Source organism: Neoarius graeffei, chromosome 19 (assembly GCF_027579695.1).
Source record: "Neoarius graeffei isolate fNeoGra1 chromosome 19, fNeoGra1.pri, whole genome shotgun sequence".
NCBI lineage: Eukaryota > Metazoa > Chordata > Actinopteri > Siluriformes > Ariidae > Neoarius > Neoarius graeffei.
The window spans coordinates 33,912,066-33,926,979 of record NC_083587.1 but is presented as its reverse complement, the minus strand read 5'-3'; the positions used below and the strand labels follow the sequence as shown (position 1 = coordinate 33,926,979).

Sequence of the window (14,914 nt, the reverse complement as noted above, 5' to 3'; positions counted from 1 at the left end):
TTTTTTTTTTTTCTCCGCCGGCCCACGCTGAACCACCAGCCCACCGGGAAAACTCCCGCTACTCCCGATGGCCAGTCCGTGTGTGGGCGGAACATAACTGGATTTATCGGATGACATGTGGGAGTATTCATGTGCGAAAATTTTCGGCATTATCGTCCGTTTCAGTATCCGTCTGTGTGTATACTTGCCCGTTGAAATCGGCAATCGCCCGTCAAATTTACGGGTGGACGGGTCTCTGCCTAATACCTTACACTGATACACCCACATCTTGAGTACGGTGCACCAGTACGGTCACCCTACACGTGGAAATTGGCGGAACAGATTGAGAGCGTTCAGAGACGTGCCTGGACTGACGGATCTTCCATACGAGGACAGACTGAAAGATCTTAAGCTACCTACATTAGCGTACGAGGTGGTATGATGAACGCCTACAAATATGTACATGAGAAACACAATACAAAAGGCATGCATAACAGGAATGAAGACAAACACCAACTGAAAAAAAGAACGCTGTTAAGAGCAACAAAAGACTGGATTTCTTCAGCAACCGGGTGGTCTGTTGGTGGAACAACTTGCCTGAGTTGTTACAGAGCCAAATTACAAAATACTTTAAAATTCGGACTCCCGACCCTCCCTAAATGTCTTTAAAAGTCTTTTAAACTCAGTTCTCACACAACAGTGCCACAGTTTTTCATAATTTTTAACCCTTATATATTTAATTCATTTTTTCTTGTCAATAACATCTGGAATGTTGACATCTGGAATGTCTATGAAAAAAGAAAGAAAGAAAGAAAGAAAGAAAGAAAGAAAGAAAGAAAGAAAGAAAGAAAGAAAGAAAGAAAGAACTTTATTCATCACACACTTAAAATTTCCTCTCAGCATTTAACCCATCTGAAGCAGTGAACACACACACATACTAGAGCCCTGCACTCCCGCGGGGGTCCCGCGGGACCCGCCGCAAAGCAGTGCGGCGCGGGACAAATTTTGAAAGTTCATTGTGGGCGCGGGCGGGGACGGAAGTGCACATATGCGGACACGAGTGCACATATGCGGTGCGGGCGGGAGCGGTGATAAGCTGCAGTCCCACTAACTAAAAACATGTTTGAAATAAAATTTATAAATTATTAATTTATGTCTATCATATATAATTGGTGCTGGATATTTTATTTGGCATTAATAAAAACATTTTAAGATGCCTAAATTTGCAGAGAAAGTCACCCTAACGGGAAATCCTTTGATCACTCTAATGACTCGCCGTTCACACCCAGCTAGCAAGAGAACCATGAGTGAAGTGATTTACTGCTTGCGTTAGTCTACAACTCTAATCAGAGAGACAGGTTACACAGTGACGGTAGGCTTGACTCAATGCTATCCCAGAAATCCTTCCTGTAATATGCAAATTTGGCTGTCCAATCAGAGGCGGCCAAATTTGCATATTACAGGAAGGATTTCTGGGATAGCATTGAGTCAAGCCTACCGTCACTGTGTAACCTATCTCTCTGATTAGAGTTGTTCACTCATGGTTCTCTTGCTAGCTCTGCTTTGCAATAAAAAAAAAAATTTGGTACAAAGCAAGCCCATTCACTTTTTTATGCTGATCAGAGAATTACAATGGTTTCTCATGTGACAAAAATGTGCGATTCGCTATTAAATATTTTAATCGCTTGACAGCACTAATTATTATTATTATTAGAGACACTACATGCTGAATTCAGAAACAAGGTAAATAATAAACATGAACTGTAGATATTTATGCTCAAATCCACTCAAAGTAGGGGGCGGGGCACCATCACGCTGTGTCAAGACAAGAACTTTCCTGAGAAATAACGCGAACGTCTGCATCATGCGGGATTTGCGGGCGGGAGCGGGACAAAATATGGCAGGCGCGGGCGGGAGTGGGACTGAAAATCATAATTCTTTGTGGGCGCGGGCGGGAGTGGGACTGCACAATGCGGGCGCGGGCAGGACTGAAAAATCCGACCTGCGCAGACCTCTAACACATACCCAGAGCAGTGGGCAGCCATGCTAACAGCGCCAGGGGAGCAGTTGGGAGTTAGGGGCCTTGCTCAAGGGCACCTCAGCCCAAGGCTGTCCCAGATTAACCTAACCGTGTCTTTTTAAACTGTGGGGGAAACCGGAGCACCCAGAGGAAACCCATGCAGACACGTGGAGAACATGCAAACTCCACACAGAAAGGCCCTCGCCGGCTGCTGGGTTCGAATCCAGAACCTTCTTCACTGTGAGGCGACCGTGCTAACCACTACACCACCATGCCGCCCAATGTGCTTAGTCTGTGTTTATTTTATTTTCATTTTTTGGAATGCCTGTGCGCTTATATGTGTTAATATTGCATGTTCTGTGTGTGTTGTCTATGTATATTGAAACCTTTTATTTGCTGCCACCTTGGCCAGGACTCCCTGGAAGAAGAGATAACGTATCTCAATGGGACATTCCTGGTAAAATAAAGGATCTCATCTCATTATCTCTAGCCGCTTCATCCCTCTACAGGGTCGCAGGCAAGCTGGAGCCTATCCCAGCTGACTACGGGCGAAAGGCGGGGTACACCCTGGACAAGTCGCCAGGTCATCACAGGGCTGACACATAGACACAGACAACCATTCACACTCACATTCACACCTACGGTCAATTTAGAGTCACCAGTTAACCTAACCTGCATGTCTTTGGACTGTGGGGGAAACCGGAGCACCCGGAGGAAACCCACGCGGACACGGGGAGAACATGCAAACTCCACACAGAAAGGCCCTCGCCGGCCCCGGGGCTCGAACCCAGGACCTTCTTGCTGTGAGGCGACAGCGCTAACCACTACACCACCGTAAAATAAAGGATAAATAAATAAATGTTAACGGATTCAAAGCACGGTTGGACAAACATATGGAGGACCACTAGACGACCCACAGAGACCTGAAACAACAGTCAACTGAAAATAGGAGCGGCTCAACTTGGAACATGACGATTCCTACCTACAGTACCTACCCAGCCCTACCCGACTCATGTACGTAAAATTAAGAGGTTTGTTCGTTTGTACCCCGATACTTGGTTGCCTGCTTTCATACACAGATAAAATTGTGTTATTAGGAGCAAACTAGAAGCCAGATGGCTGTTTGCTGAAACAAAAACCTACCCAAGGTAAATCCTTCAACATAATGGGATAAGCTTTTCACTTTGAACTCCAGGAGACGTCAAGGGCAAGAACTAATGTCAGGCAAACTATATGTGTGTGTTATGCAATTAATATATATATCTCAGTGGATATGAAATGCTTAGAGAGAGTTAAAAATTAACAAACGCGCCTTATTCAAACATTAGGATGGATTGGATCTCCAACAGGGACAATTAAAAGTCACAGACACAGCAAACTAAAATGAAAGAAAACTCATGTCAAAAAGAAAATTTCAGCTTGAACCAGTTTCTTCTTCCTGAATGCCACACTATAATATTAACTCACATGTTTCTGTAACATGCTCGTTAATAACCTTGACTAGAGTCTCTGTGTAGCTTTGAATAATTTTATTACTTCAAACGCGGATTATTAAGAACCTGACAAAACCCTGAGGAAAAGCTTTTACTATGGAGATTATTTTACAGTTGACTAGCCAATAACTACTTCAGTAAGGTTACCTGGCTAACCAGATTGAGCTACAACAGCTGGAACACACTCTGTGTGTGTGTGTGTGAGAGAGAGAGATACCTTCAGAAGTCCAGTCCACATGAACCACTCAGAGATTCAGTGTTCAGACAGTAAACGAAGCTGACGAGTAAAGATTAGCACTTAGCTAAGCTGAAAGCTAAGCTAAGCTAACTGAAGCACTGAAAGGAGGGGGGGGGGTCGCTTCACCTCCAATACCGGCAAGCTCGCTCTAAACAAAGCCACCAAAGCTCCTTTCAGCCCCGTGTCCTTTCCAAGCTCCGACGCTTCGAGGTCCCTTACAGTAAACCCAAAAGGCCAGAATTAAATTTTAAATAAAATAAAACTGTCTTACAATCTTCAATATTTCCGTTGCTCTAACTATTCAAACCCGCTTTCTCTCCGCTCTCTCTAACTCCGCCCATTTCTGGGCGCTGCAGAATCAACGAGCGCCAAAACGAATGAACCAATCACAGCGTCCCAAACTCAGGATTCTCACCATCAGGGATTTTGATAGGTCACATGGTGCATTACAAGCGTCCAATCAGACGCCGCTTAGCGTGAGGGGCCCAGAAAAGGGGACATGTGGAGAAGTTCTCCTTTGTTCTTGTGGTTGTTTTTTTTTGAAAGAACACAATTTTTGTGTAAAAACAGACCGACGGCTTATACGACCGGTATGACGTTATTGTTTGTTCATTTATAATTCTCAAATAAATTATAGCACTGGAGCGCTTTTAAGGCTTTATTATTATAATCGTAGGAATACAATGATCGGTTTACGTTTTAAGAAATATTATACGTTGCAGTGGTTTCCTGATGTAATCTGAAACGCATTCTTTTCATTGTGGGATCATAGCGTCAGTGTAAACATGTCAGTTTTTAGCCTTGTCGCCTTCAGACTCTGAACTTGGGTTCATCCGGTGTATTAGGCCCCGCCCATTATTTTGACGTAACGGGTATAACGACAGTGTTTACGTCATTGCGCTGTCGGAAGTGGAGTCCCCCTTAGTCGTTTTTGATTAAAAATATACCGTGATTTTTCCATTTCGCATATCCGTACACTTGGGGATTTTCTTCCAGTTTGACACAAGTACCGTTTTTATTTCCTTCCCTAGTAAATCTGTCCCTTATTCTAATGATCAGAATGTTTACAAAGCCTGAATGAAACCGAGGCATCTGATTGGTCCAATGGACTTTGAATTTCTCGAAGAGATCAGTAATTGGTTACAAACTCCCAACCATGACATTTTCGAAAACACCGCCATGCTGTTTTATCAAACGCCTCTGAAATCTAGAACCTAAAACTCCTTTACTAATGCAACTCAAAATATTGAAATATCATGAAAAAGTTCATTCCCCCCCCCCCTTCATTACATGTAAAGCAAAATATTTCAGTGCTTTTGTTTTAAATTTTGATTATCGCTCATGAAAATCAGAAATCAATTCTTAAAATATATATTTCGCTGAATTTGAGTAAAACAGTATACCGTGTATCTCTGTCTAGTTCAATACATACAATTGCAATCATTGGGAAGACTGTTGACTTGGGCAGCGCATTGGTGAGCACGGTCACCTCACAGCAAGAAGGCTCTGGGTTCGAGCCCAGCGGCAGCCTTTCTGTGTGGAGTCTGCATGTTCTCCCCGTGTTAATAGGACACATCCAGGCTGGACAAACTGATCAGATGGGCTGGCTCTGTGGTCGGCGTGAAGCTGGACTCTCTGGTGACTGTGGCAGAGAAGAGGTCTATGTACAAACTATTCAACATCATGGATGATGCCAGTCACCTTCTGCACACCGTCATCAGCAACCAGAGGAGCCTGTTCAGTGACAGAATGCTCCTTCCCAAGTGCAGGACGAACAGACTCAGTCTGGGGGGGGGTGTAACAGGACAGAGGATGGGAAGGAGCAGTAGCCTAGCCTGACACTAACCAATACTGGACAATGTGCAATATCTCTCCTGCTGACACCCCTTCCCCATATCTTATTTTTTTTATATGTAAATAATTTATCGAGAAGTTTTCCTATTCTCTTGTTTGTCCTGCAACAATGCTGCCAGAATCTTAATTTCCCTGAGGGAACCCTCCCAAAGGGATCAATAAAGTTCTATCTAATCCAAGACAGCCTTGGATTGAGGCACCCTTAAGCAAGGCACCTAACTCCCAACTGCTCCCCGGGCACTGTTAGCATGGCTGCCCACTGCTCTGGGCATGTCTGTGTGCTTATTACTCAGAGGAATTTCACAAGTGTATGATAAGTTGTGCTCTCTTCTTTCTTGCCAGTTGTCCAGAAGATGATAGACACCCTCCACAAGGAGAGCAAGCCATAGGTCATTACTGAAAAGGTTGGCTGGAAAAGGTGCACAAGTAACAGGGATGACCGCAGCCTTGAGAGGATGGCCAAGAAAAGTCCACTTGAGGAGTGGAGCAAGGCTGCTGCCAGTGCTTCAAAAGCCACTACACAGACATCTTCAAGAAAAGGGCTACAACCATCACATTCCTAATATCAATCCACTTCTGAACCAGAGACAATCAGAAGCATTTTACCTGGGCTAAGGAGAGAAAGAACTGGGGTGGGTTCCCCCAAAAGCCTCTTAACTAGGAGAGTGTTTGTGCTGCTTGCTCTACCATTTAATGATCCTTATGCTGTGATGCTTTTGAGAAACTCAGGCCTGGATTGTTACATCTTATGAAGCTCTCCTAAGTTCTTGAAATCAACTTGACAAGCCTCTCAAGGCTGCAGTCATCCCTACTGCTTGTGCACCTTTTCCAGCCAGCTTTTTCAGCAACAACCTTCTGGGGCTTACCCTCCTTGTAGAGGCTGTCAATGATCATCTTCTGGACAACTGTTAAGGTCAGTAGTCTTCCCCATGATTGTGTACTGAACTAGACCAAGAAATGCACAGTATTTTATACTGCTTCTCAAATTTGAAATGGAATATTCCATTTAAGATACTGGGCTTGACTTATGCGCCAATCAAAATCAAGACAGCCTTAAATTTCACTTTAATGAATACAGAATTGCAAAAGTTTTTTTAATTAAAAAAAAAAAAAAAAAAAAGTGTACACACTTAACTTTCCAATATTTTGAGATGCACCAGTGTTCCTTGTGTTTAAGTTGAGTCACTCTTCAAGCACATTTTGTTACAAACTTGTAGTAAACCGTGGACCAGCTTTGGTATAAACAGTTTCAGTAACTCCTTTTATGAACCAGCTCATGGTGTTTGTCAAACAAAAAGGAATTAAAATGTGAGCATAACAGAAGTTGGTGGTTTGTCTCTTCTGGAAAAAAATAAAGGTTGTATGGAAAGTTACAGTAGCCCATTTGTAAGTTGCTTTGGTCTTCATGTCTAACAACCAACTTGTACTCATTTATACAGCATTTACATGTTCTGCATTTTTGTCTTCAGCCAATTTTAGTCTTAAACGCTTATTACACTAAAGACATGCATAAAACACATACATTGGGTGTCTTCCATTGAACAGAAAGTCTATTGTATAAAAATCTGATCACATCCAATTTGTGCACATGGGAGCCCTGTGCAAGTGTACACTCACTGTCCCCTTCCTATAGCCTCCAAATCTTTCCTCCAGGCCTCTGGATCCTCCAGGACAAGTCAGTATTTTTCATAATTGGCATCATGATATCTTTGCTCCATTTTTATAGCTCAGATTTCAGACTAAATGCCAAAGCACGGTGTTCAATAAACATTTTATTGATGGGTGAGCAGCCAGCTTGTATGAATGGGCTTCTTGCCTGGTAACACTTGATTCAATATTGTATTACTGATAACTAAATTATCCATGCTGCTCTGACAAGTCAGGCTTGTGACCAAACCAAAAGGTCCCAGCTCGATCACCCATCCATCTAAACAGAAGTGCACAAGAGAACAGCTGTTTGTTTTCCCTTTTCCAATTTATTTAAAAAGATGATTTTGAAAGAAACCTAATAAACAGTGCTTTGGAATGAACAGAATTCTTTCAGAAACAATGCTTACTGCAAGATCAAGTCAGACACCTGCGGTCTGCATTTCATCACATCAGGTTCAGAGTCTTTCTAAACACCTTAGAGTTCGTCTTTCTCCTGTGATAGTTTTGTTGCATGTTCTTCTAAGAATTTGCTTAAACTCTCCAGGTTTCTTTCACCACCTGAAAATTGAAAGGGATTCTGCTTCTTGTTGCTGGGGGCAAAGTATATTGTTGGAAATCCTTCCACTTTGTAAGCATCATGAGGCACGTCATTGGCTGTGGCATCCATTTTGGCGATCACTACATTCTTGTCGTTCTTGTACTTCTTTGCAAGAGCGAGGTATTCAGGCTCCAGTTTTTTGCAGTGACCGCACCACGGTGCATAGAACTCAATCAGGACATCCTTCTTCTCGTCCAGGACGATTTCATCAAAGGTTTTCCCAACAACCACCTTCACAGGTCCCTTGTTGCTCTTGGGAATGGGCTGGGACTTGATGATGGGCTTCAGTTTGCCTGTTAGAGTAACACACACACAATCACTAATAGATAAGTGAAAGGTTTATAACCCAGTTACATGTATTAGCAGTCTACCTACATACAGATAGTTCTAGAGAAAGTAAAACTTGACACCAAATTTAGTGGCAGGGTTTCCCCAGGTTTGACCACCATAAATTTAAGACTTTAAGACCACTTAAATGAGAATTAAGACCTACATTGCACCCATTATGCAGTCGTAGAACACCAGATCAAATTCCCAATAATGACAAATGTTAAGTAAAAATACTTTTACAATTAAAAAAGTCATTATGTGCATTGCTTGTCAAATCTTCACATTCAAGACAGAGTTTTATGTAAGACGTTTTGTTTTTTCCACAGGAGAATGTTGTAGCGACTTCCGAGCCTGGGAACATAGCCTTAGAGTTCGCTTATGCCCTCATTCGAGCTGTACGAGTGGTGTTCCGTAATTGTTTTTAAAATCCAGAGCACCTCTGCCCGAAGTGTCGGGGTTCCACCGACACCCATCATGCCACTGCTCGGCCCTTGTGTTGTTGCTAGCCTTGCCGATGATGTCTGGCTTGGCTGATGCTGTTGACGTTCAACAGTGGTGCTAGTGCCAACTCCAGGTACATTCGGAGATTGAACCGTGCAGAACTGAGCGATGGGCTGGTGGCAGTGGAGGGCAGATACAATGTGCTTTGAGCTCTTCATGTGAGACTCCAAAGCGAAATGACCTGTAATGGACAACTTTAAGGTCTTTTGACAAACACAGCATCTTGCTTCATCACTTCCAGGAACCTCCCTCACCCAATCACGATATCTTTCATCTGAAAGCCACTGCTGATTAAAACGACACTTCCCCATGCTGCGATTCACGGAGTCTCCTCTCCACCACAGACTCCAACGATTGCGCCGGCACAAAAATGTATCAGTATTGTTCCTTTCTTTGCGCATACTCCAAGAAATTCACTGATGTTACGCAAAACCCACATTTTCACATTGTAGAATAGTATGAGTAAATTTAAGACTTTTGTTTAAAAAATTAAGACTTGGGCAAAGCAATTTAAGACTTTAAGGCCTTAATTTTGGAATATTAAATTTAAGACTTTAAAAGGAACAGTCCACCGTATTTCTATAATGAAATATGCTCTGAATTGAGACGAGCTGCTCCGTACCTCTCCGAGCTTTGCGTGACCTCCCAGTCAGTCAGACGCGCTGTCACTCCTGTTAGCAATGTAGCTAGGCTCAGTATGGCCAATGGCATTTTTTGGGGCTGTAGTTAGATGCGACCAAACTCTTCCACGTTTTTCCTGTTTACATAGGTTTATATGACCAGTGACATGAAACAAGTTCAGTTACACAAATTGAAACGTGGCGATTTTCTATGCTATGGAAAGTCCGCACTATAATGACAGGCGTACTAACACCTTCTGCGCGCTTCGGCAGCGCATTAATACGGAGCTCAGATATCAATGCGCTGCCGAAGCGCGCAGAAGGTGTTAGTACGCCTGTCAGTGCGGACTTTCCATAGCATAGAAAATCGCTACGTTTCAATTTGTGTAACTGAACTTGTTTCATATCACTGGTCATATAAACCTATGTAAACACGAAAAACACGGAGGAGTTTGGTCGCATCTAACTACAGCCCCCCAAAAAAAAAAAAAAAAAAAACCCCCACTGTTGGCCATGCTGAGCCTAGCTACATTGCTAACAGGAGTGACAGCGCATCTGACTGCGTCTGACTGACTGGGAGGTCGCGCAAAGCTCGGATAGATACGGAGCAGCTCGTCTCAATTCAGATAAGAGCATATTTCATTATGGAAGTACGGTGGACTGTTCCTTTAAGACTTAAGACCCTGCAGCTACCATGAGTGGGTTTCATTGACAAACTATTCTCTGCTCATGTCCTTTAGTTTAGTGTTACATGTAGATTGTTTTACTCATTTTTGAAGTGAAAAAAGCTTATGTTGGATGTAGTTAAGCTACCACTCAATTCAAGTTTATTGCCTTTTTCTTGGCAGGACCTCACTTGGGAACAAATGGGAAGTAATTTGGTCTCTATGGGCTCCCATAGTTGCAATACTGATGGGATGTAAACCATTTAACACAGCTTAAAACTGCATCAAAACTTAAGTTCACTACTCATTCTGTTGCAAGTCAAAAAGCCCATTCATTTTGGAGGACTAGTCAAAGCCAGACAAAACTGAAGAGCCTCAGTGGCTGACTGGTGTTCTACACTTAGCATTAGAGGTGCGACAATCTCGCTCCCCAACCTATCGATCCATTTCAAGCTGTGATTCAAAAACCTATTAAAATTTAACGAATCATGATTCACCAATTCCCAATTCCATCCCGCTAACCCTAGATGCATAAATTGACAAACTGCATAATTGATCTTAAACTCAATTCGGTATCCAAAGCAGGCGCAGCCATATTTGTGGTTGCTATAACGATCTTGAGATCACAGCAGATGACTTGGAATTCCTGAAGTAGCTGGCTTTTTAAAACCCAGTTTGGCATTTCTTACAATCCCAATGCCTTAGGTACTCTGTTAGAAAGTGAATACTACCTCTTAAGACACAAGTGACCATTTTTGTCTTTTAAAAAGATTGAGACGTCATGAAGTGACATTGCTTTCGTTTTAGTGTTTTGCGGTCTGAATATTATTTAAAAAAAAAAAAAAAAGACTGAACTGCAATACCGTATTTTCTGGACTATAGAGCGCACCTGTATATAAGCCGCATCCACTATTTTTTTTTTTTTTAAATTTAAAAAAGGAGATATACAAGCCGCACCGGGCTATAAGCCGCAGATATCCATGTTGAAAAATTAGATATTTACTGCATGTACAGAACGATTGTACTGTAAATGTACATGTACCTGAACAGATTCTTTCCGAACAGTGCCTTTTAACACGGCAGCAACTTTGCTGATTAAAACAGAACCAAGAGAAAATAACCGGTATTTACCTTCATTTCTCCTGTGTTTGAAACCACAAGTCACTTTAATCATCTTCGCTGGATTTGAAAATAATTACCAGTTAGTAATTTGTCGTGCACGTTCTCTCTGCTAAAGATCTGCTAATTCTTCTTTGCATTGATTTTTCGTCCATCTTATTTTTGATTCTACTTCCGGTTAGAGCGCCCCTAGCGGTGGAAGAAAAATCCACAGAATAGCCGCACCTTTGTATAAGCCGCATGGTTCAAAACCTAGGAAAAAAGTAGCGGCTTATAGTCCAGAAAATACGGTATTCAAAGTCAATGGAGTGACTGGAGTCTTAATGAAGGCACCACTTCTTGCTCTACATTTCTAGGCTGACCGTTAACAGAATATTGACAATGATTTGCATCAGTTATGAGATGGAGGAAAAACTGAATGGTCACCTATACAGCAGTGTTAATAAGCCTCGATAGCTTCCATTAACAAATTCAGATTTCCATGAAGCAAACCTGGCTATGGCCAAAGTGTCTTCTAAATGGAAAGCGTGGGGGTTCGCAATACTGTGCACTAGCATTAATACAGTACTGTCATCACAAAAATGCTCTAGTGTAAAGATGCCTTCAAAAATAGTGTTTATACATTGAACTAAAGCAGTACAAAATGAAAGTCGATATTTGGTGTTACAACTGCTTTTTTTTAAAGTATGGTTTTATAACCAAATTAGCCAGTAGGTTTTACTGAGCATCTTGCACAACTAGCCACAGTTCTTCTGGAGCCTTTGACCGTCATACCTTCTTCCTGTTTTTATTATAAAATCACAGCTTCTGATTTTTGCACTAATACAATATACTCCTTTTACTGAGATTCTATAACATTCTATTTTGTGCTCAAAACCTGTATGGAAATCTAAAACACATTACTCAGTGTGGACATCAAAAATATCTAACAGTTTGTACTAAAATAGTGAGCGCATTGTAGAAGCACACCGAGTAGTAAATCCAGCAACTCCTCACCTTTTTTAAAGGCCAGAACGAATTCCTGAAGCACGTCAGAGTCAAACTCCTCCGGCTCCATTGCATATTTCTTCCCTCCTTCAGCAAGTATGGCAACATTCACCTCCTCGCCACTCTCACTGAGCCCGAGGCTCTTCAGCTCAGCAGCATAATCTTCCTCGTCTGCGATGGCGAACGTGTACTCTGGGAAGTCCTTGGCCACCTCCAGCACTCTGCTCCTCCAGTACTGTGTGGCTGTGTGTAAAAATCAAAGCCCATTAAAACGGGCTGGAAATGATTTCCAAATCTTGGCTAATGAACACGAGTGGCACATTTAAGAGGAGAGAAATTATTTTGTGCAAGTTACAGATAAACATTTGTTTTTTTTTTCCTCCCCCCTCAGAGCAGAATATAAGGTGCAATTTATGATGCAAGCCATAGGCAACTATTACAGTATAAAATGCAACACTGACATTGCTAACAGAACACATTTTCCAAGTGTATTGTGACCATATGAACGTGATCTCAGAACATGTGCATTAATATACACCCAAGTCAAATTGAGAATTTAACAGTGCTGTGCTGAAAGTGCGACAGCCCATTTTTGCACTTTAATCACTGTTTCAACAGAACACAAGTACTATTTTTGTAGCAAGTCAGCCCATTCAATGGGATTTTGTACACAAGTGATCAGATGCCAAAGCTGCCAGTGACTCAATAAGATGCGTTTGGGCAAACGCCTGAACACTAGGACTGGCCTGCACAGAGACTACAGAACCAGTCAAACGTTTGAACATCTTCTGATTCAGTTTTATTTGTATTAAAAGACTTCATGCCACAGTAATGGACTGCTGTAGCTCTAGTTGAGCAGTTCTTGACAATGTGGATTACTCCAGTTGTCACGGGGCTATTTACAGTAATTATTTGATCACATTAAAGCAGCAAGAAATTCCACTAATTAACCTGACAAAGGCACACCTGTTAATTAAAAAGCATGCCAGGTGACTACCTCATGAATGCCTGTAGTGTGCAAAAATAAGTTCAAATTACATAGCGCCCTTAAAACCTATGGTTGCTTTACAATTATAGCCGGGGGTGGGGTGGGGGGATCCACCAAATAGAGGTCAGGATGTCATTCCTTTGGTGTAGCAGCCATGGTCCCACCAAAAATAAGTCCCACACTGCCATCGCTCAGAACACCACGCCATGAATCCACAAAGTGAGCACAGACGCACCACCACACAGAGTGCCGGCATGTCCCAAACCACCTGCACAGCCACCACACCAAGCACTAAAGGACTGCGGCACAACCAGGGCTTGAAATTAACTTTTTTTCTTTGTGTCCCCCAGTGGTCCCGAATTCTGTGTTGTATTGTCCCGAATGGAAGCAATAGTGTCCCCATTTTTTTCCTCTCTGAAATAACCAGTGGTTAATATTATCATATGAAGTTTATTATATTTGTAACTATACGATTTTGAACCCTCTATATCATTTTTACAATAAGTCACAAAACACAAGTGACACATGTCCTATACATCATCTACTTCAAAATTAGTTATTGCATTTTCAGTTTATTAAACTTTGGCGATCTCACTGTATGAATAGATACCCGTTTATTTAAAAGGGGCCAACTAGCTCATTCAGAAAATGTTTCAACTCACTACATCTGCAGTACACTTTAGCTGAAAATAAGACCCCTTTTATGTTTGTTTCATCTACTTATACCTTGAATACCTGTTGGCATATATAAGGCCAACTTATCATTTTCACCATTACCGTTATCCATTTTTATGTAATATACCTGTTGCCCCATTCAGAGATGTTTTGAAAGCCATCAGCCATACCATCAATGGATGAAATGCACACCCATGTTGCAAGCAGTACAATAGAAGGTTTGACCCAAAAAACGAAATATTTTAATCCAGTCTACAGTGTAAAATAAAGGAAAAACGCCATCCAATCATATCGAGGTACCACCTCAAAATGATTGGATACTGACACGTCAATCAGACTGAAGCCCGCGACTAGCCCGGCCCTTCTGTGTGTGTGTGTGAGAGCGAGCAGAGTGTCACACAGAGCGCAGGATTCTCTCAGTGCGCTCCTTCCAAACAACGGGGATTTACACGAAAACGGAAGGAGATATTCACAAAATTCTTTCACAGTGAGCGCCACAAGGCTCTCCTGAACACACGGATGTAATTTTTTTTGTCTGTAGTGTAAAAAATGAGGTCACTAGAGCGAGTTAAAAACGAGTGACTTTTCTGCCACGTTTATAATGGGAGTCTATGGGGCTGCGCGGCTGCGCTCTCGTTACTTTAAGGCTTCTCATTCAAAAACAGTAAATCCTATCGCTCAGGTAGACACATTGTGTGAATCAGGACAAGTGTGGCTACTAGTTTTGAGAAAATTGTGTGTGTGGAGTGAAAATTGGGGCTGAAAACAGTTTAAATGAGAAAGTTTGAGCTATTTTTCCAAGCTCTTTACACTCTAACTTAACGAGCTCCACTGGTGTGTAACGCAATAGACGCCCATTATAAAGCCGGAATTTCTCAGGCTTTATAAGGGGGAGGAGGGGTGGAGACGCGGGGGGTGGGAGTGTTTCTTTTCAAAATATGGCTTGCGGGAACCGTTATTCCAAAATCTTGTACTGCACCTTTAATGTAGAACTTTTTTTCTAGATCTATTTTTTTTCCATTGTCCCGGAATTGTCCCAGATATGATAATTTTGTGTCCCGATGACATTTTTTATGGTCCCCGGGACATCGGGACACCGTTAGTTTCGAGCGCTGGGCACAACCATGTTAAAATGAGCAACGAGTTCACTGCAGTCCATAGCTAGGAGCGCAGGCATCACCCACAGCAAACCGACGC

At 42.2% G+C, this 14,914-nt stretch overlaps 2 protein-coding genes across 4 annotated transcripts in view; both read right to left on the bottom strand.

Moving 5' to 3' along the window:
• ezh2 (enhancer of zeste 2 polycomb repressive complex 2 subunit) overlaps window positions 1-4,057 on the bottom strand; it is a 37,176-nt gene extending 33,119 nt beyond the window's left edge. For all 3 annotated transcript variants that reach the window (XM_060900017.1, XM_060900018.1, XM_060900019.1), the window contains exon 1: window positions 3,710-4,057. The gene's annotated coding sequence lies outside the window, so the exon portion shown is untranslated. The remainder of the gene's footprint in view (window positions 1-3,709) is intronic.
• A 3,279-nt stretch (window positions 4,058-7,336) lies between these two features.
• The window catches only part of pdia4 (protein disulfide isomerase family A, member 4), a 39,106-nt gene continuing 31,528 nt past the window's right edge, over window positions 7,337-14,914 (bottom strand). Inside the window, exons 9-10 of the mRNA XM_060900016.1 lie at window positions 12,064-12,297; window positions 7,337-8,125 (exon numbers count right to left, since the gene is read on the bottom strand). Coding sequence (XP_060755999.1) covers window positions 7,710-8,125; window positions 12,064-12,297 — 650 coding nt within the window. The 3' untranslated portion in view covers window positions 7,337-7,709. The remainder of the gene's footprint in view (window positions 8,126-12,063; window positions 12,298-14,914) is intronic.